General features: G+C 39.7%; 1 protein-coding gene across 1 annotated transcript in view; it reads right to left on the bottom strand.

Annotated features, from left to right (window-relative positions):
* Positions 1-23,292, bottom strand: part of cntnap2a (contactin associated protein 2a) — a 329,832-nt gene that overhangs the window by 147,118 nt on the left and 159,422 nt on the right. Inside the window, exons 5-8 of the mRNA XM_073488060.1 lie at positions 13,267-13,414; positions 3,492-3,544; positions 3,058-3,208; positions 1,782-1,966 (exon numbers count right to left, since the gene is read on the bottom strand). Of these exons, the coding sequence (XP_073344161.1) occupies positions 1,782-1,966; positions 3,058-3,208; positions 3,492-3,544; positions 13,267-13,414 (537 nt within the window). The remainder of the gene's footprint in view (positions 1-1,781; positions 1,967-3,057; positions 3,209-3,491; positions 3,545-13,266; positions 13,415-23,292) is intronic.

Raw genomic sequence — 23,292 nt, 5'->3', positions numbered from 1 at the left:
GGAGTGCGTAGTCTAGCTGGAGTACAGTGGTACACGTTGAGTAAAAGCTGGTCACAATTTGCTTTCGGTAGAAAAACTCAGTCAAGCAGTAACACTGCCGGGATCCATTCAGGGTTCACCGCAGAGACACACACACAAAACCTCCTGGCTGACTGTGTCTTACAGATTTCCCTAAAGATCCCTTAATTCGCCAGCCTCAGTTTAATTGGACTGTGGTTTGACCTGCCCCATTTCTCAGTATCCTACTTAACACTGGAACAGATCAGCCATATCAGCAACGCCTGATAAAGGTTAGATGCTCACACACAAACATATCAATATACACACACAAACACATGCATACACCGTGCACAGCTGCACATTCATGCACACGCTCACATTACACACAAGTGAGGGCATTTCATACCCATTATGCATTCCAAGATCAATTTCCTGTTTTAAGTATTATTAGCTAAACTCTTTGCATTCCATTACTGACTGGCATTAATTATGTGAGTTTAATGGATTAGCATTATAGCACAGAGTAAAACCAATATCCAATTTCCTGTGTGGTATCAATGCACTGTTCAGATAGTGGACGCCAAGCTACCACCTGTGATGAGTACTGCACTCTAGTTGCTTACAATGCAGCTGCAAAATCAGTGAAGCGCCTAAAGACAGGTAGAAACACTGAGATAACAAGAAGCTGAAGAAAGAAAACAGCATGATAAAGAAAAATTATAAATAAGTAAAGGTGAGACAGTGTCTCTCACAGGTCTGAAATGATCAGACGGACTGCTCAAGGGTCCTAAACCAGAATTCTCACTCAGTTTTCTGCATGAGGACTAACATTCACCAAGTTCAAGTTCCAAAATACAAATGCACAACTTCTCAAACATTGATGAAATAATGCCTGCAAGCTAGTTACATGCAGATAACCCAAGTTCACCAGTACACATCATGGTCCAAAACAGGTCCAAACAGGTAGAATTTCATGTCAAAATTAGCCATTAAATTGGATTGCATCACCTAATGAGCAAAAACACAGCCTCAGCTGTGCCACCCATGCACCTTGGCATAAACAAGTTTGTTTGGAGCCAAGAAATTACCAAACAGAATACCAGCTGAGGGAACTTGGAAAAGGACCATGTTTGCACTACCGCTGGCTTTGTGCATTTGTAGGGCTTAACTAACTTGACTTAAACATTTACTCATCAAAAGTTTAATGAGAGTGCACATTGTGACTACCAGCTAAATCAGCAGGCTAATTAACAGATGCTGTGCTTTTACAATTAACAACTGTAGTTGAACTAAAACTGTAGCAGTTAAACTAAAATGAATATATTTGTTCTTTATTCAGTAGCCAATCACATGTATAATAGGCAGCTGCTTTGGACTGGCACACATATACAAGCATTACTCAGGCAAAGCTTAGGGAGCTGAATAAATGAGTTGACATTTTAGTTATTCACTTCATTCATGGTCTACCAGTTCTTTTTTCATAATTTAACTCACCAGTGGCAGCTGTTGAATCATTTGGCATCCAAAGGCTTTGTTATTAACATGATGTCAGGCTGAGATGTCTTATAAAGGAAGAGATGAAGTGCATGTTTAAGTAGCAAACATGCTTTCAACAGCTGTACTGTACATGGAATTGTACATGTATTTCCTCATTAGCTCTTGTGTCTGTGATTTGACATGTATGTATGTTATTATGTTCAGGAGCAGATTCATTCTTACATCTATTTCAAAGGGCAGACTACTGTGTTCTGTCTGTATATTCAGTATACATCATCTCTCACCTCGTAGTCCAAATCGAGATGGTCAAACTCTCCGTTTGTCCTGAAGTGCTGAGTGTGTCTGTCCAAGGTGAAGTTGACATTACGACGGTAGCGCTCGATCACCACCGAGTGCCAGTGACTGTCATCCAAGAGGCTGCCGGTGGTCACGGAGGTATGACCCAGGATAGAGCCATACTGATTACTGCCTGTAATTAACATATCAAAATAATTTAAGGTACAAAACACAGACATTGGACACTGTAAATGAAGACCATTTTTTGGCAAGCCTAAAATAAATTAAGTCGGGTAAAATGTGTATGAACAACAGTTGAATATGCATACTCTTAAAGCTCAAGAGCAACCCTTGAAACAATAAAGCGGTTTCAAAATCCTGGGAGCTTAATAAAGACTAATGAACAAAACATGTATTATTCAGAAATGTATTAAACTCTGGGAGACATTTGCCAAAACAGCCACTTATCATTTCAGTGCTTAACAAAAGGGAAATGACTCTACCTTGTCCACGTGTTTCCTAAGTTTGTTTTACACATTTACGCATTGTGTATTAGTTTCACATGTTTGCAAATTAATTAATCCTCATTAGAATACAGTTCTATGTATCGTTTGCAACACTAACACACCTAACAACCCAAAGTTTGTCATAAAAGTCAAGACACTTGCTTGCATCACTACACATGCTGCTTCTGTAAGTAAGGCACACTTAAAGGTTACGCCAGTTCTGTCAGGAACACAGCTGGTTGACAGTGAGTGATGCTCCACATGCTTATGGATTGTTGTGACTTTTGTTTACAGTGTACAGGGTAAAAAGCTGTGTCCAGACACTTTGTCTTTGCTCCAAAAATAACGTTATCTTGACAGACGTGGGATAAATTATGAATACAGAAGTTCAGGATTATTGCCAAGCCCATAATGATGGTATTATTCTTTTGGTCTGTCAAGGAGCTGCAAACACAAGTGTAGTGCAGCTGTATGCATAAGACTGAGTACCTTTAAATCCAAGGATCAGAGCTGGACCTGACATATCTTTGCCTTAGACATGTCAGTTGGGTAATTCATTCCCAATATTTAAAGACAGCTCAAGCTGTACTTTGAGTTATAATATGTTTTTTCTTCTCAAAAGTTTTAATCTTATCTGAAAATAAAACATGTCTTCAGTGGAATTTTTACAGTATCAAGACAGCTATATCAAAGTCATTGTGGCAGGAAAGGTCAGCATAAAGAGAATATTTACTTTGCATTACCTCATCTAAATAAATGGCATACATGTGTTGCTTACCCAGGTTTATCTGTAGCAGAAGCTTTGCCTTGCTAAGCTCCAGGGTGATATAGTCTCCCTGTTGGCCCTCCCCATGAAGAATCACACCCTCGCTCTCCGACGTCTTGAACCTCAGGGCAATCACATCCTTAATGATCTTCATCTTCTTCACCTGTGCAAAAGTGAACAAGAACAAGAATGTCTGCTCATAATATATATACATGTATGTGTATATATGTATATCTATATGTATGTATATCTATCTATATATATATATATATATATATATATATATATATATATATATATATATATATATATATGTATATATATATATATATATATATATATATATATATATATATATATATATATATATATATATATACATACATATATTGTTGAGAGGGTTTGGTCAAAATAACAAAGGAATGTCAAGGAAGTAAATCCAGTACCTTAAAACGATATGAGATCACACCCTGTCCATCAAAGTTGATCACGCCCGCCCCTACAAAAAGACATAAACAGATAGAAACAATACAGGTAAACTGCGGTAGCACATAGGGAATTGACCTGGGTCCCTAGCTGACAAAGAGCATACTAATGCCGACACTCTTCTATACGACGAAAAAAATATCTGTAAATTTTGTAGTTCCATATATTTCTGAGTTATACACATTTTTGTGCATTATAAATGTCTTTATAGGTTACTACTGCTGCAGTAGAATATTTTATCGTTTCAAATGATTACAATGTCAAAATGTCTTTTTGAAAAGGCCTATTGGACACACACTATGAAAAGCACAGGGGTAAGTAATAAAAATTAATGATTGCTGACATCCCTTTAGCTGCTTTTGTTTGGGTTCTGATCATGTACATGCTGGCCAACCTTCACTTGGCACACTGGGATAATTGAAGAGAGCTGAGCCCTCGTTAATGCAGTAACATCTGTGCTTTTCCTACTTTGACAAGTCAAAACGTCTGCTGTGAAAAAGGCTGAATAATTTCTCTAATATTTCCATTATACATGCAAACTAGATACAGGTGTAAAACACTACTGCTATGTACAACACTTAGTGAGCAGTGACACTTGCTCACAGTAAATGCATTTCATTTTCATATATACAAGGGAGACCTATATAATTCTGTGGAAAATAAATGATGATATAAATAAAATATTATTAATGATAATACAATTACAATATATTATCCCCACATGGTTACTTTGTAAAATCGAATGGAGTGAATGAAAAGAAGCTTAACGAATATAAATGTGTGCATGTGCATGAAACAAAGAAAAACATGGAAGAGCAAGATGTGACATTAGATGCCTACCAGGTGTTTTCTGTTATAATTCAGGTTGATTAGCTGTTGGGCTGAGCCAAAAACTCTGCCCAGCTTCAACCTGAGCAGAGGTCTACTCAGCCAGAACTGAAAACACCTGTGGGCCGATTAAAGCCTTCTTATCTACAGGTATAAAAAGCTCCATATATTCCCACAAATTAACAGGTGCTTGACATACAATACAACTCACATCATCCTACCACATCATACCGCTGAAGTTACAGATAAACTTCATATCTTGAGTTAACAAGCAGCAGGAAATATACAATACAATTAACTCCAAATAAGATATCTGAATGTAAAAATAAAGACTTACATGTTAAAAAAATTTGACTGAAAGGAAAGGGGGTGGAGGAGGTTTTCAGATCTTGAGAAAAGAAATAAAGTGCAGTGCTTGAAGCCCCAATCACCCCAACAGTTCAAGTTGTGAGTGGAGATTGCATGTGTGTGTGGAAGTGTGTGTGTGTCTCTGTTGTGTAATTGGTTGGATAAGGTAGCAAAGAGCGTACAGATGATGGGATAACATAACTTAGGAAAGATCGGATCATCTTATATGCACACACACTCATGCACGGTCACGCTGTCCCTCAGTCTTTCATGCTGTATTGCTTTCTCACTTACATAAAAACCCAAACACACACACACAACATTGCCAGGCCTGTCCTTTCATGATAAACACCTGCGGAGCTGGCTTGGACTAAAATTACATCTGTTTCCTTAGTTCCAGCTTCAGTGCTTCCCAAATGATCCCATGCTGCCTCTCACTGGGAAGAAATACACCTTTCCATCTATTTTTCCCTTCACTCTTGTTCTTGCACTAGTTCTTGCTACCGCTTTCCACTTTCATCTTTCTCCATGACTACCCTCTCTTCTCTACTCTTCTTTTTGCTTCCCTCTTTAGTTTCCCCTTCTTCCTTTCATCACTTTATTCTCTCTCTTTCTCCAGCTCTCTCTCCCTGCCACTCTCATCATCTTCTCCTGTCACGTTTATGGTGGAAACAGTGGTGGTAGTTGACAGTTTTCCAATTGTTTTATGAAATATTGCAGATGGAGGTGTGCTACTCAGAAAAGGATTGCCAGCTCAGCTGAGCGCTTGATGTCAGCAGGGAGGCTTTATGTAGGATGGAGAGCTTTTCCACCACATGCAGACCACTTTGAGATGCAGAGAATGAGATAGAAAGAGGGGGAGAGGTTGACCCACTGCACTGCAGAAACAGGGGCTGACTACTTGGGGTCTAGCCAGGGCAGCTGGGATGGCTTGCACACAAGATGGCCGAGGTTTTCAGACCCTGACCCCAGAGACTGCGCCATTCTGGACCCTGACCCAGATGGTGGATTTCTACCAGAGATGTGAAGCGATTGAGTTCAATGTGGAGGTTCAATATAGACAGCTGCATTTAACAGCTGATATAATCTTCAAATATATTATACTGGGTTGATTTATCAGGGTCTGAAAATAAGAAGCTGCTCTTAGTGTATCGCTTACCTGCTCATAATGGTGTTTGTGTATGTAGTGGTTAGAGTATAAGTATAGTAGTTACTGCACATGTTGTCCTTCAGACTAACTCTGTCTTCTAAATGTGTCACTTTGGATAATTGCCTGATCTTACAGTTTACAACAAAACAACAGGGCATATGAAAGCCTTATTTTTTCCTTTTCTTATCCATATAACAAACTTGTCACAACCTGTTGTGTGACAGCAAGGGGAATGAAAGTCTGCACAGTGGGAGAATAATGGCAGAGAAAGGCATGATTGACCAGAGCTGCCCAAACGCTTGATCAATCTAGGTGTGTGCGTGTGTGTGTGTCTGTGTGTTTGTGTGTAGTCAAGGCCCAAAGAGGTGACACACAACAGAAAAACAAACATAGAACTCCGATAATATAATACAGCAGTACTTTACTTCTGTGTTAATTATGGAACCATGCAGGTCTCTGTACCCCCTGACAGGCCATGAGAGAGATGCACTGAACTGGCTAACATTAGTCGGACTACAGACACACATATCTGCAGTGTCCTGCTCATTATTTTTGCTAATCAGCCATTGTAAAGCAACACCACAGAGATGCCACCTGCATCAGGCTGCCTGCAAATCGGAGGTGCACTTAAGTGGCAAGTAGTGGTTATGATGTTAAACTGTATCCATGGCAACATGTGTCAACAGGGCTTACAGCAAATAAGGTGGCTGTGAGCACAAAAGCAGGTCACTGGCTGTTTGACCTACGTAGACTGAAGGATTTGCATGCTATTTATATAATTGGTATTCGTGTATGAACACTGTTCGACTGGTTGGTAAGACAGCCAGATAAATGATATGTAAGATACTTTATGCTCTGGTATAATTGTTATCAATGTTTATATATTTGATAGACAAGATTATATAGAAATGACAGTAATAATCAATACATTTCTCCATAATGAAAAGAACTGTAGGTCTTTAATACTGTATTTATTGCAGTACAGGGCTGTGCTGTAAATATTTATACCAATCCTCAGCCTGGAGGCTAAAATGATGCTCTTTTAACTGTTTGTTTCAGGGATACATGATATAGATTTTTTTTCAGCCAATGCTGACAACCGATAATTACCTGCTTCTCATGGCCAATACCGAGAAGATAACTGATAACTTCATATTTTTGCATTTTAAAAAGTTGTTCCTGAACTGAAGGCAAGAAAGGCTAGGATGACTTTCTAGTGGGGCCCATAGAGTGTGTGCACTAGAGACTTCTGACAGCGCAGCTGGCTAACTTCCGGTTTACTTCCACAACTTGATTGGGGCTAAAATGATTTTATCGTGCAGCTTTTCTCAACTATCCAAATATCTTTGGACCCCAATGACTCAAATTGTGACAGCAAGACACATTCTTTTTGACACAAAAAGAAATGTAACCGTATAATTTCTTTTAAAATTAAATGTAGTCTTTTTGGGTCCCAGTGCATAACGTGATAAGGTTATTACACGGTTTTGGCCACTATGTATGTAATTGCTAAAAATAGATGCAATCTATAAAATAAACTGTATAAACACATTGCTTAGACTGTACAGCTGATGATGGTGATACATTATGCTGACAACGGATTTAGAGTATTACTAGCATAAACAGTTCACAGGTTGAAGTCAGATGTGATATGCTTGCATTCTTTTGAAATTCTACTCACATAGGATAATTTTGTTTGTATAGAAAATTAAATTTGTACTCTGTTTCTGTCTGACTCCCCCTTCGCTCATACACTGGCTGTACTATTGCCTGATTCATCTATGAAATAATTGATTTTCTGTTGATCCTGTGTTAATCAAAATGGAAATGAGCATGTAAATTCCACAGCACGGTGGATCACGATTCCTTTATAGCCTCTAGCTCTGGCGCAGACACATACACACACACACACACACACACACACAGCCTTTCATTGCACAGTCCTAGATGAGTCATAATATGGTATTGCATTTAATTATCATACATTTTCAAAACCCAGAATTATCATCTACAACCAACATATTTGGTGATTATGCCTGGAACATAACATCTATATTTATCTGCCTCCTTCTCCTCCCACTACTTCTCTTTTGTGCTTTCTTCTTTCATCCTCTGTTCTTTCTCGTTGCCCAACACTGTACTTCTCTTCTCTTTCATCTTTGGACGGGGAAAGCAGGAAAACATTTGGAAGAAGTTGATTCCAAGAGAACCAGAGAGTCTGGGAGTGAGGGATGTGTAGATGAACAGACAAATGTATGAGTTCTCATTTTCTGACTGAATGCTGAAGAAAGGAGCAGTGACAGCGTAATCATGAGAGAGCGCTGTGGGCTTCAAAGCACAGCTGACTGACAACTCTGAGAGATGACGCATCCGACCACGGGGAGTGTGTGTGTGTGTAAATGCATAGGTGTGTGTGTGTAAGTGTCTCTATGTCATCTCTGATATCTGAACTGTAAGCATGTGTTCACCTGATTGTGTATTTATTATGTGTCTCGTCTGATAGTTCTCAAGGCGTGGTGGACAACATTCATATCTGTCAAAAACACAGAAACTCGTTGCACTTATTTGGCATGAAAATAGATATGTTGTTTTGATAATATTGTAGTTTACCTCAATCACTGTCTAACAAATGGTCTGTCTGTCTGTTGAATGACAGGATATCAAGGCCCGAAATCTATTTAAGTGGAGACACTACAGCTAACAGGGTAAAAAATTAACTAATAGATATAAACACAAAATTTCCCCAGTTGATTATTTACATAAAGACAATAATTTTATGTATAACAAGTTTTCTGAAATTTGATGTTTAAATACGCAAATGAGGTAATATAAAATTAATTATCCTGTTTTTGCATAAATCCAGAACAGAAATCTGGAGTGAAATGAACACCTAAACATTTATTTTTGATGTTTTGTCATCACTGGTCCAAAATCAGTGGTAAAAAAGTATTTAGATCCTTTACTTAAAGGTCATATTGATACATTTGTATGTAGACAAATCATTACTTTAATTAATACATCCACAGAGCTTGTAGAAATAATCTCTTTTCCTTAAAAACATTATTATCATTGTGAATAAATACTTTTAAAAAGTTTGTCAGGTCCAAAATTATTGTTTTGTTGTTATCTCTATGTAAGAAGGATGTAGGGCGGGTTGTCCAGTAAACAGAAGGTGGCTGGTTCAATTCCCCGGCTCCACGTAAAAGTATCCTTGAGCAAGATACTGAACCCCAAATTGCTCCTGATGTGCAGGTCGGCACCCTGCATGGCAGCCTCTGCCATCAGTGTGTGAATGTGTGAGTGAATGACTGAATGTGACAAGTGTTGTAAAGCAGTCTGACATTAGACATTAGAGGTGTGAATCTTCACTGGCCTCACGATGCGAATGCAAAACAATTCTTGATGCATGTCAGTGTATGGCATCCTAAATGATCTATATTACTGCATTATTTAAACTTACTTTCATTTAAATTCCCCTTTTATTCAGAAAGTCCTTCCAATAATCAGACTACAGCAGCCTACAAAATAAAAGCCGCATCTTTTCAATACATAAACATCACAAAAACAAAACATTTATCCATCGGCAGTGCCTTACACATTTGTTGTAATCTACAATAATATTGTTTTCACATGGCAGCTTTAAGATAAGGCATTTATTGACTGCTGCACACACCTCTCTCAGAGTTGGGCGGCAAAGTTGACAGCGCCTCCTCAGACCTTGGCTGATTAGCTGGGCTTGCTGTAACAGTTATTATTTATGGCTGCTGACGTTAGCTTCAGGTGAAAATGGCTGACGTGATTAGTAATTGTTGTGAGGCAGAAGTCACGCTCAGTGTGGGTCTCATCCAGTTCGTGCTTCCCAGCAAGGTCATAAAAATCTGACCTGTGCCCCGAGATGTCCGTTTAAAAAAATATGCGGTGAGTTTTTTTCACTTGCAGATGATCTCTGCCTCCCCTGACATACCTCCTACATAAGTAATGGTAGCCTAATGTCCGCCAATGGGAGCAACGCCGGGATGTAACTTTATTGTCCAGCTGAGGCCGGAAAATCAACATCAGTGGCAGACTCTCGATAATGCTCTATCGATACAGAATCTTCCACGTCCACATTGCGATGCATCTAATAATTGAGAATTTTCCACACCTCTCATAGACACGCAAGTCCATTTACTATCTAGCTAGCATTAGCGACATTAGCGTTAGCTAGCTAGAGTTAGCAATGTTAGCTACAACAAGGTGAAAGAATGGTCCCCATCAGTTTTTTACAATGATGTTTTTGGATTAATATTACTACTGCATTAATCTTTATGTTGCATTTCACTGCTGTAGATATATATATAGATAAGGTAATCCTTCTGGTTATCACACATGTTCCCATTCAAATCTATTTATCAGACACTTGGTTTTCACTGGACAGGAACAGCATGAAAAATAAAAAGTTACAAGTAACTAAAGCTGTCAGACAAATGTTGCAGAGAAAAATACAATAATTGCCTCTGAGGTGTAGTGGAATAGAAGTATAAAGTTCTATAAAGTGGAAATTTACCTAAAATACAGTACTTGATGGAATGTATTTTGAAAGAAGACATGTTATAGGAACAAACAGCGCAAAATCTTGCAATAAATGTGTTTTTACCTGTAATTTACCTTAAATAACAACCTTATTTTATGTAAGAAAGCTAAACTAGAAAGAGGCCACACAATCTATTTTATCATGATTTATTTCAAACACCTGATACACATCTAGGATTTAACCATAATCACAGTGTTCTCCTACTGACCCACTATGGGGCTCCACCGTAGCAGGTCCTGGTTCACGTAACGTCAGCAGTAGCTGTTTTTTCTTTTCTTTTTTTTCTTTTTTTACAGGCAGGATAAAGTGAAACTCATTATCTTTTCCTGCCCGGATTTTGCTAAACCTCAGTCTAATTCTACTGTTGGGGGATTTTGGAGAGCAAATTCTCTGTTGTACTGCATCTCTCATTATGTGGGATAGCGCTGGCTGAAGGGGAATTTTAGATAGAGAGAAAATTATGTATTCTGCAAACAAATGGGCCTCTTTGAAAATCAAGTTTTTACCTTGTTTTGCTCCTTGACAGCTGTAACTGGGTAGTGTATCATTCAAAGAGATGAAACTGCTTTTGCATCATGTGAAAAATGCATGGACAGGAAAGGTAATTGTAACCTAAAGAGATGACATTTTTAATGCACAAATATCCTATGCATCGAATGGCAGCCAGTAGATATTGAATTTCAACAGACCTGCTGCAGGAACATTTGTAATACCTGCTACACTGTTTGAAGACTACTGACAAGTCGGTGGAGAAGCTGCAGAATAAATAGATCAAATAAAATCGACATAAATCTAAGCTTTAGTCAGTCTTGTCTCCCCAGTCTAAGTGTACTTGCTTTAACATTAGGAAGCTAGTGACAAACAGACTGACTGACAGCGTTAAAGAACATGGATCAAACCCAATTTGCCAACTATTTCTTTTGTCAAAGTCAGCTTGTAACCTTTTCTGAAAATTCTTTGCTGGTATAGACAGTGTTGCTGATATGACACTCACATACAGTAGTTGCTGGTGCTTGACAGCCAGGAGCAATATTGTATTATCGTTCCTACATTTATTTCTCTGTATATTTTTCATAGGACCGAGCCTAATAATGATTATATTGTTATACTGAAGTTTTTGGAAATCTGCATATCTTTTCTACCTTCTTTATTGTCTCATAGAACAGCAAATAATAATATTAGATATATGATTGTGAACCTGCAAGACACTATTTAAGTGTCTTAAAATAAAATGCCACATTAATTTGACACTGTTAAGACAATAAAGAGGTAGAAGCTATTCTATAGTCAAAAAATAGCAACAGCAACAAATCAACACTATTCAAGCACAAAAGCAATCAGAATTATTTCCTACTCAAAGTTGTTTGTGAATGCAGTTGTGGTTTTGTTTGAGGGGACAGGTGATGAGTATAAACTTAGTGTGGGCTTGATTTATGTGCTTTATTGTTTGTGCATTCATGTGTGCGTCTCTCTATGTTTGTACCACATCTTGTCGTCCTTATCATCACTGACTTGCTTTTCTTTTAACATGGGAAGGAAATGAAACAAGGGAAATATAATCAAAGGGGGTGAAGGCTGACTGGAATGCAATACATACCCTTCTATTCACACACACTGACACACACAGTGTAATCGCATCTCTGGAATGAAAGATGTACGTGTGTCACTTCTAACAGTAATTTATGCAGAACCTTAATTGAAAATTGTTATCAAAATCAATTTGGCAGCCTTTAATAGGATGAGAGCAAAGAGGCTGCAAGAGTCAGTTCCCTGGGTGATACATTTGTTAGAAAGCGAAAGACAGTGTGTAAGTCTGTGTGCATCTGTACGTGTCCGTCAATCTGTAACTGTGCCCTGCATATTTCTGCACGTTGTGTGTATATGTGTGTGTGTGTGTGTCCACTCTGGGTTTGGTCATGACGATGAAAACCCATTGTGACTTGATTGGAGCTGACAAATTATCATTAGGCTCTCCCAACGGATCCATGGTTATGAACATTGTTGGAAATAGTCAAGTATCAATACTTGTGTGAGTGTTTGATAATGTGAAACTATGGGGCTGGGTGATATGGGCTTAAAATAATATTGCAATAGTTTTTGGCGACATCACGACACGCAATATATATCTTAATATTTTTTGACAAATGCTTGGACTGAGTGACAAAATCAAATATCACAATGTTTTGTCACACTGATATCACAGCAGATTGTTGGACACCGATGCTGATACCGTTAATAGGGAGTAAAACAATTGGATATCAGTATATCGGCTCGTATTTTGATGTACACAGAATATATTCATAAATACTCTAATGGACGCAGGATGTTTTACAGTTTAACAATAAACTTAAATGTCTAAAAAGACATCAGCGCACTGAGACAGTAAATTTACCTGGGAATTTTTTAATGATTAGCTACCACAAGCATTTTCTTCTGCCTTTTGTTCTTTAAAAAAGTTTCATACACATATACACTGAAACAGATCGATGTATTGGTCAAGCTTGAATCAGTATATCAGTATTTTAGAGACAACTATTGGTACTTTCACAAAATATTAACACGATGAGATTTTGATAAAGTGGGTTAAGACAAGTGTTAGAACAGTCTCAAAAGTTGAGAAAATTACATCACTATATCCTAAATCTATGACAACATATAGTCTTATATCACGATAACAAAATAATATGAATATATTGCCCAGCCCTAGCATGAGGATTAAGGTTGTTAAAGGTGTGAGGATGTATGAAAGACAAAAGATGTCTAATATAAAACAAGAGGATGTGGAAAAGAAAAAATGGATGAGCGCTTAAGACTGGGTGTGTTTGTCGCCACTCACAGTAGGAGCAGCCATAGACTTCTATGCGAAGACCAATCCGTCCTTCCTCACTCCAGTCCAGTGGGACGAGCCTAAGGAAGCGTGCCACGATTCCCTGCTGCAGCTCATGGCGGACTGCACTCTCCGAGTTGGAGTTCCCAGAGAATGCCTGTGAACACAGACACACACACAAGTGCAAACACACAATGAAATTAAATACATCAAAGACACGAGCCTGCAGTCAAACAAGCAGCTCTGGGACTAGGAGCAAGAGCATTTGTTCCACTCACCACATCCTGCCCTGAAGGTGCTCACTCACAAAACATACAAAATAATTATGGGCCTACACATCTAATATGCCCGCCATAAGACAATCTGACTGCAGGGGACTTTAAGAGGAAATCACATATTGTACTCAAATTGAAGACACTCCCTGCTCACATTATTTCACATTTAGGCTGATTTCTGGGTCCCAGAAGATTAATGTAGGCTTGTAAGTGATGAAGTTTACAGTTCCTTGTCATATTAACACTGTGTTACACACTCAGAAAGTGCATTATCTGCAAGCTCAGCCTCAGCAAACATTATGTTGTCTACAAACAATAAGTGCAAAGCAAGTGAGAACACAATATTTCTCTGCAAATTTGTCCAAAGACTGTTGATTTATTTACTCAACCATGCACATACGCAACGGTGTATGAGGCACTGGCTTTGGCATTTATATAAATAATATCAAAACAATGCACTCTACTCACATGCAGCTTAAAAGAACAAAGTTTGACTATGTGTCTGCAGAAACAGCACTGGAGCAATTCAACAATGTCAGCTAACAACAAAAAGGCAGAAACAATGAAGTGGTATGAATTTGAGGACACCAGGCTATATTTGGAAATGTTGTCTGTTCTTGAGAAATGTAATTGCACTGGTCCTCTAAGAGAACAACATGTAGTGTGACCACTCTGAGAGCGTGGGCTTACGTCAATGGGTTTCATTCTTGTTTTGATGTGATTATGACTGCCTTCATTTCTGCATTGCTTTGACAAGATCCACTGATCTATTTTTGGTAAAGCAATGGCATCCTGTTACAGAGGGGCAGCTGGATGTATAAATGTACTGTGGGTATTTTTAAAGAAATAACAGGAAAAACCTATGTTTCATACCATACAGTAGACGAAAACCTAAGAATGATGCAGTGTTCAACTTGACCCCTTCTTTAAAATCCTCTCCTCTGCTTCTCCTGCTCACTATCTCTTCCTTCACTTCCCCTGGCACATAATGGGGAGAACCTCTAACCACCCACTAATCCACCTCACCACACTCCCTGAACTAGTTTCACTTCTGTGCTCTTCCCTCCTCTCAGCAACAAACAAACACACCACCATCACTGTCCCCCATGCTTTTCTTCTACACGCATTTGCACAGAACAGTCGGCATGAACCATTGGGGAGAACCATCACTTAAAGCCTAGCAGGTAACTCAATGGGAGCAAGACACTGGACAACCATGTGTTATTTTAGATAAGACATGAAGTGGGCAGGGCAGTGTATGAGAGTAGGGAGAGAAAAGCTCTCCTCAGACAGTCTGCTTTGAGCTGACTTCTCTGTGACCCGAGTATGTACCCCTGAAGATATGCTATCTGCAAAAGAGGAGATGGTCAAGAGTTCACACTAAGCTCAGAGCCACTGAACTTCCACGCTGGCTAGGGAGTGGACATGAGGTGAACAGTGCTTCCATCTCCTCAGTGCCTTTCCTTCACTTTTAATCTTTATTCATCTAGAAAAGGTTAACTGGGTGCACAAACACACACACAAGCTTTTTTTATTAGCACCCCGCTTCACATTCACACAGCTCCACATGACTCATTGGGGAGCCCTTCAGTCTACTTTAGCTGCAGCTTCTACTCTCTACAGGTGCACAGGTCCTGAAGATCTGGGTTAAGTGACTTGCTCAAGGGCAGCTGTGCTGTTTTTGATGGAGATGGCTGCAACTCCCACGAACACTCATACTACTTTATACATGTAACTGCTATAAATAAATCACATATCTACTTAGTACAGGGTTCCCCTTCATGTTGTATTTAGTAAATGGAAGCCATTTGTCATGTTTTCACTGTATTTCTTAGGATTTAATCATCAAATTCATGTTCATTAGCAGATAGGATCACTTGGTTTTGTGGGGATTTTGACTTTTTCCTTCATATCCCAAGTTAAATAAACTCATAAATGCTTTTCTTATGTCTCTGCACATTGTTTGAATATATGTCCAATGTGAGCTTAGCTTTCCTCAGCTCATGGATCAAATAGCAACTTTGCGCAAGAGTATGAAAATACACTGTAAGACCTTTTCAAAGAAACTTAATGGTTCGCCACAGGCCGAAAGCAAACACATATTGTATTGTCTTTAGATGAGAAATAGTACTAGGATCTCAGGTACCCTTTGACTGACTTCCTGCACAGTGTCACTCTGCCCGTGCATGCTCTGATATCCCCGTGTTGGTGTTGTTCCTGGAACATCATAACTAACGTTGCTCCAGGATCATCATTGCAACTGACCACGTTTTGTAATGTCATGGCTTTGTGTCTCGAGGGAAAAGACCAGGAAAATACAACCATGGGAGAAATTATTCTTTCACACTCATGTTTACTTTTATGAAATGGTCAATTCTAAAACAATGTGTTATAATTTGACTTTGTGGTGGCCTGGTTTGTGGTGTGTTTTTGTACTTTATGTTTCAGAGTTGGTGAGGCTGGGCGTGGCTTTTCTGCTGGTTGCAGCTGTGCCGATCCACACACCTGCAGTGCATTGGATGTAATCAGCACCTGCTCTTATACCCAGACCTTCCCTCTGCATGCTGCCAGATTATTGTCACCAGCTCCAGTGGTACTTGTTTGCTCTCAGTGTCTCTAGAGTATATGTATTTAGAAGCTTTCTTTATGTTTCACTCGCCAGCACCTTTATCCCTCAACCACTCACCACCCAGCCTCCCGCACCTCTGCCACCCCACACAACCCTGACTGCCTGAGCCAGCCACCTGCGTAATCGTGAGTCTCCACCTGCACCACCCTGCCTGCGCTCGATTTCACCACCTCTACCTGCCAGCGATTTCTTTGTGATCAATAAATTCACCTTTTCATTAACTCCCTGTTTGGCGTCAACTTTTGGGTCCACCTGTTTTAACTACAACCGTTACACAAAGCATCTTTTCCAAAACCTAACCAAGTGTTCTTGTTCCCTAAACCTAACCAAAGAGCGACAGAAAACTGAAAAGAAATGGAAAATAATAAAGTTGTTGATGAAGGTTCTCAGTAATCCAGGTCATGGTAATTATAAGTGCTGTATCGGAGGCAACTGGACATGTTTCAGTTTCTTGAAGACATTTCACCTCTCATCCAAGAGGCTTCTTCAGTTCTAACTTGTGGGTCGTTGACCGAACCGGCCTTCATGTGGGTTTCTAGGGCTAGGTGAGCTCAGGTGTGAATGGTTGTTAAGCTGTCTGGGAAGGGAAGATGGATTCTTTTACTCCTCTTTCATACCATCCGTCTTCTCTTGCCAAGATGTCCTCAAAGGAATGATTTTTCTCCTTCAGATGTAAGTGGACAGCAGAGTCTTGACCTGAGGAGTTGGCCCTCCTGTGTTGTGCCATTCATTTATGGAGAGGTTGTTTTGTCTCCCCAATGTACAAATCTGCAGTGCTGGCTGCACTGAACAGCATAAACTACATTACTCTGTTTATGCCTGGGTGTTTTGTCCTTAGGATGGACAAGTTTCTGCCTCAGCGTGTTGGTAGATTTGAAGTGAACCGGGATATGCTGTTTATTGAAGATCCTCCTGAGTTTCTCAGATATTCCCGCGACACAAGGAATGATGATGTTGTTACGTTTTTCCGTCTCCTCCTCTGTCTGCTCTGGATCTTTTAGAGGTTTTGACAAAGGTCCAGTTTGGGTATCCACAGGTTTTAAGTGCTCCCCTGATGTGCTTCTGTTCCTTCTCCTTCCCCTCTGACTTGGTGGGCACGGTCTCAGCCTGATGTTTTAGGGTTCTGGTGACCCCCAGCTTGTGCTCCAGTGGGTGATGAGAGTCAGAACAGCAAGTATAGATCTGTGTGTGTAGGTTTTCTGTACACCTCAATGTTGAGGCTTCTGTCTTCTTCAATCTGTACTATGAGATTTCCTGTATTTCTTTATCATAAAGCAGGTCTAGGTACAACTACAAATATAACTACTGACAAAGAATCATAATGCTCAGTCCATGGAGAAATGCACACAGCCTGTATTCACAAACTGTGCCTTCAAACAAGCCATCACTACTTCAGTAAGGTTGTCATGTCACAACTTTACAGTCACCGCCCTCAGCCACAGCCCCAGCATGGTTGTGATTGCAAAAACACCAGCAGATGTAGAAACACAGTGGGCGGGTCCCTGCTCAGGCCTTTGAGAGCTGACCAATCAGGGCAGACTGGGCTTTTCAGGAGGAGGTCCTTAAAGAGACAGGCACTTAAACAGAGCATTCAGACAGAGAGTGAATTGAGGTGCTGCAGCAATGGACGGTTTGAGAAAAAGTAAAATGTTTTAGAATTTAAGCATGTAAACATTTTCTAGCAGACCCCCAAAATGAAAGTATGAGCTTAAAAATGAGCAGAATATGGTACCTTTAAAAAGTAACTGCTACTTAATTTATGAGTTGAGCTAAGTAAATTCATAGTTTAATACACCTTAAAACTACATGCCAAGACATAAAAAAACATCTGAAAGAAGAAAAACTAGTTATAAGTCTCCTCAAAGCTGAAATATTCCTTTTATCACTGGGGCTAGCACCACCCTGTGGAGTTGTTGGTCCGTCTCTTAGATTTTCTCTCATCCCTCTTTTCCCTTTTCCTGTCAAATCTTCTAAATCCTCCTTCACATCCTATGCTCTCCATCACATGTTTGTCCTTCACTATTCTGTTTCCAAAATGCCTGCGGTCCTGGCTCAGGATTTGAAGCACAGAAAGCACAAATGTATCAATTTGCATGCACACATATGCTTAGAAGCACATACACACACACACAAACGCCCACACACCACCTTGCCATTTAAACCCCTCTGCAACGGTAAAACCTGATATCACCAGTAAGCTCATTTCATAGTTAAAGTAATAATAAAAAACTGTGAATACTGTATATCTACCAAGGATTTGGCTGACTGCGTGCAGAAGACTTTTCTTCTTTTCGTCCATTTGACACTTTTCTCTCCTTACCCTTGTCAAGGTGTGTGTGTGTGAGAGTGAGAGTGCGAGAGAGGGAGAGAGACAGACAGACAGAGAGAGAGAGAGGGATAGAGAGAGAAAGAACCATTTTTCATCTCCACCTAAAAGCTCCATCCCCCCATCCTGATTTTCCAGCTTCCTTCTTTTATTTCTCTATTGTGTTCATCCCACTATTCGGCACTTATCTGTGCTTGGCTGAATGAACAGCTCAATTCAAAGGCATTACTATGCAGAGTGGAGTGCAGAAGGCGGGATAGGGAAGTGAGGTGGAGTAGGAGGAAGATGAAGAAAAAGTTGTGTATGCTGAACACCTCGCAAAAGTCTGCCTAGTCAACCATTTAATTCCCTCTCCTCTAAAGTCAAATCATTAACCAGCGAACCAATGAGTAATTAGGAATTTGTATGTGTGTGTGTGCTTGTGTGTCACTTCGTATAGTGGGTAAGTGTTACCATTTATTTTGGTGTATGTGTGTGCAAGTGTGAGGCAACTTAAGAGCTTAGATACTTTGACGTTTTGTTTAATCAAGAACTGAGGCAATTTGCGGCAACAAAGGCCACAAAGTGCCTGAGGCAACTTTCAGTTTTTACTAGGTGTATGTCTCTATATATTTGCACATGCTTTTATGGATTTGTGTGTTCCTCTGCCTTGATGTATATTCATGCAATGTATGTCAAACTACTTTGAACGGCAGAAACATATAAAAAGAAACTTTAAAAATATATAACTTCCACTTGGGAATGCTTAGTAGATACAAACCGCAAAATATTTACTTCTGTTTTGTACTCCAGTGGGGATATGCATAATGTTTAAGAATATTAAATACTGAGCGTGCTGCATTTTAAAAGCTAAAAGTTAGCGAGGAAAACCTTGAATGAGAATCAAAACAGTGCAGAGCTGTCACATGATTTTAGCAATCCATGAGATCAGTGGAGAAAAGAGCAATGAGGGGAAACTTGACTTGGAAAACAAAAAATAATGAGGAAAGCTTAGAGCCAGCCAGTCCTTGTTGGGCATTTGGAGCACCACGGCTGCTGTCATTCAAGACAGAACAAGCCAATCATTTTACTACAGCTGGTCAACAAAGACCCCTGTGGTCTGCTCCGCCTCACACACAAACACCCATCACTAGTAAACAACATACACACGCATGTTGGCATGCTTGTATCCATAAACCTGGTATTCACACACACATACACAAACAAGTACCTATACACCCATTATCTAGTTGTTCAGCTGCTGTCCCCCCTTCTTACACCTCAGTCAATTACTTATTCTTATTCCTGGCTGCATGTTTTCATTTCCTGAATATGTATCTGCCGTTTCTGTTTGTGTGTGTGTGTCTCTGTTTTGACAGCCAGAGACAGGCCTTTCCAGAGAACAGATCTCCAGATACTGAGAAACAACAAGTGGAAGCTATTTTCTGGTTTGCTTGTTGCTGCTGGAACCGTTTTTAGAGCAGCCCAGAATCGGTGCCACTGTGTGTGTGTGTGTTCCTTTTCTAACAGAGACAAGGGAAATCAGTCTGGCCTGGTCTGGTCTTTTGTTTTTATCGACAAGTGTTCAGGACAAAACAGAGGGACCATAGAGAAATTTGTGTTTCCGTGAAGCCCTGTGGGTGATTGTGTTTGTGTTGGTATGTGCCACAGAAAACAGGACAAACTGTAGTAATGCTTAATAAAAGTTAAGAATCTTTAAACTGTTAGATACAGGAGGATACAGGAAATTATATGGATTTCTGGGTGTTACAATGCAGAAATAAAATGTCTTCCAATTAGAGTACAATAGAATAGTCTTCCGTTTTCATCAATAAGTGTAAAGTCACAGCGATTGTGTGTGTGTGAATGCCTCCAACACAGGCTTATTTTATAGAATAATAGCAAGTCCATGTTTTTTAGTGCAGCCACTGGCCTGTGTAGCAATTACATGATGTTACCAGAATCCCTTTGAAACTTTTAAGTGTAACACCAACTTGAGAGACTGCTGTGATCAATTCATGTCTTCCCCTACAAACCACTTATGAGAGGAGTTAGCACCGCTGTGTGGGCATGGCTTTGTCTGCCCTCTTTCCAACATACTAAAGGAGTTTATGAATCCAAAAAGGGTGATATCTGACACCTTGTGCCTCCTATGGGTGGGTTCACATTAATCAGGTCCCTTACCTGCAACTATATGTCGGTAAAATACAGCAGTTGGAAACTTGTTGAACAAGAAAAGATGCCTCAATGGGTGAGATTCTTCATGTCCTCTGGCCAACCACTTCTTGACACTTGCACACAGAATTAAAATTCTAGGCTACACAGTCAATCAAGCCTCCCACTAGGGGTGGAGACCACAACCAAGTTCTGCTGCAGGCAGAAATGAAATGGGTTTTTGATCTGGGTCTACAGCTCCAGACAGGCTGAATGAGGAACTTGATCTGTGCTATATCCTGTAATGCTTTTTTTTTGTCATGTTTTTGTGATTCGGCTATCATTTGTTTGTCTGTATAGTTTAGATTTGAGTTTTGACTGTCTGCCTTCCCCTTTCCTGATGGTTCCTTGTTATTCCATAAAATGCGTTATTTCTTCGAATTACTAGTGTAAGTAATGTTCATTATGTAATGTTCTTCCTCAGTTTTCTATGCATGTCTCATGTAGCAGCTTTAGATATCACTGATTGTGGTCTATACCATTGGAAAGCTCACATCATTTCTCCTTTGTTCCTACCTCTTTTCCTCATTTCTTGGGTACTACTCCATTACTCTTTAATGCTATTTGATGAAGAACACACAAACTGCATATCTGTATGCTTCATTACCATCATTTACTGGCCTATGTCTGGCTTATGCTTTGTGATTTTGTTGATTCCTGCTCCATAAAGGATTTAATACATATTTTTACATGCACAAGCAAGGTGCTTCCAATGTACTTTATGTTATTTTATTGGAGCTGGCACATTATTACATCCTTTTGTATCGGCTATTACAGCCATGTGCCGGAGCGTTGCTCCTCAGTTCAGTCTCTCATTAACTACTATCACCTGCTACAAGGAGCTCCCAAAGAGCTGGCAACAAAGGGAACAGAAATCCTTTCTTTGCTTCACATACATTATTAGCAGAAAAATGAGAAACACTTCCAGAACATTTTATTCTAAAAAATTTCTATGGGCTTCCATTTTGGCTAATTACTGCGGCATAATGAAAAAAGGAATAAAGTGCTTTCAAACTCAAGGAACATTTTAGCATCATACAATCATTACTATTTCTCCAACTAACTTTAAAATTATCATTGGTGTGCAAAATATTCCCCTGCACTGAATTAAATTTTACACGCACACACTCATGCATGCACGCATGGATGTGCACACACACACACACACACTGAACACACACAGAATAGAGCTTTAAGAGCCCATTACTCAGGCCGTGGACACTGGCACCTTCTCTCCCCTCTGCTCACCAGGAACAAGCGCTGATGGAGTGAAGACTGCCTCCCTGGCTCTGCTATTAAAACTTCACACAAACACATGGAGCTAAGTTGCTATGTTTGTGTTTTTGTGTATGTGTGTGTGTGTGTGTGTGTGTGTGTGTGTGTCTGTGTGTGTCTGTGTGTATATATGTGTCTGCGCCTGCTAACACTTCGCAAACTCATTATATGAGTGTGTGTTTTTGACACGATTTTCAGGGGGCCAGCATTTTCACACTCATTGATGTCTGACTCCTCCTCGCGCATCACGCTGCCTACTCACTCAAAGCTCTGACATTACCTGGAAGACCCACGAGAACCATTAGGAAAGAGACAAGATCTGTTCGGCAAAATGAGTCAGACAGACGCCACTCATCACCAACGATCTTGGAGACAGAATTTAAAAAAATCTATTTTAAGTGGTTATTGGGGCATCACCTGTGCACTGTTGATATAAAATGGTTACTACAAACATTTTGATAACACTGTCATTAATCACAGAGACAGAGTGCAATCCATAGCATGGCAAAGGTATAATTCGTCTAAACTTTCCAGTGCCATGTCTCATCCACAGTCACACAAGTACGATGTTCATGTTCCTGACAGTACCATTAAAATTTCAAGGCAGGCACTCAAGTTGTATCATAGGAGATTTCCATGACCCACTGGGAAGAGTCCTCTCTATCTATTTCAATTCATCAGCCTCCTTATTCACACTCAGCAATTTTTAATTTCCATACTACTCTTATCTGCAATGGAGTAAAGTGACATTAAACAGACTGATGTTCAAGCCCTGTGAAGTCACTGTGGCACATCAAGATACAGAGCTGAAAGTTGGAGGGGACTTTTTATCAGTGTAGATGAAAAAAAAAAAAAGCCAGAAAAGTCATATCCATGCTGCAAGCAATATGTTCCTCTGTGGTATGATTACTTGAATTCAAACATTTTGGACCTTTTTGGCTGGATGTAATTAATAAGTCCTTTACAATGGCAAACTGACAGCAGGAGTCAATATGTGTGAGTGAATATGCGTGTGCATAAACTTGTTTTGCATGCATGTGGGTGTCTGGTTTTAGCAATTCATGTGGGGTTGGTCAATATGAGTCAGGATCAAAACAAGGGGATAATATCTAATTATACACACTTTAAACTGAATGCTAAATGTCTTAAAGATCTAACATTAATATCAAATGAGTCCACCTCCTCTGATGTAAATTAATCTCCTTTGATCCCCTCTCCAATCCATTTCATCAGCTGGCACCAGTTGCTGTTCGGGTGGTAGCTATGGATCATCTCCATCTGCGACTTGACTCATTACATAGTATGTGTAGTATAGATTCCTCTTCTTGAAATGGATG

This window comes from Pagrus major, chromosome 19, assembly GCF_040436345.1.
Source record: "Pagrus major chromosome 19, Pma_NU_1.0".
In the NCBI taxonomy this organism is placed as follows: Eukaryota; Metazoa; Chordata; class Actinopteri; order Spariformes; family Sparidae; genus Pagrus; species Pagrus major.
The sequence above is the reverse complement of the archived record's forward strand: the minus strand, read 5'-3'. Positions and strand labels throughout refer to the sequence as shown.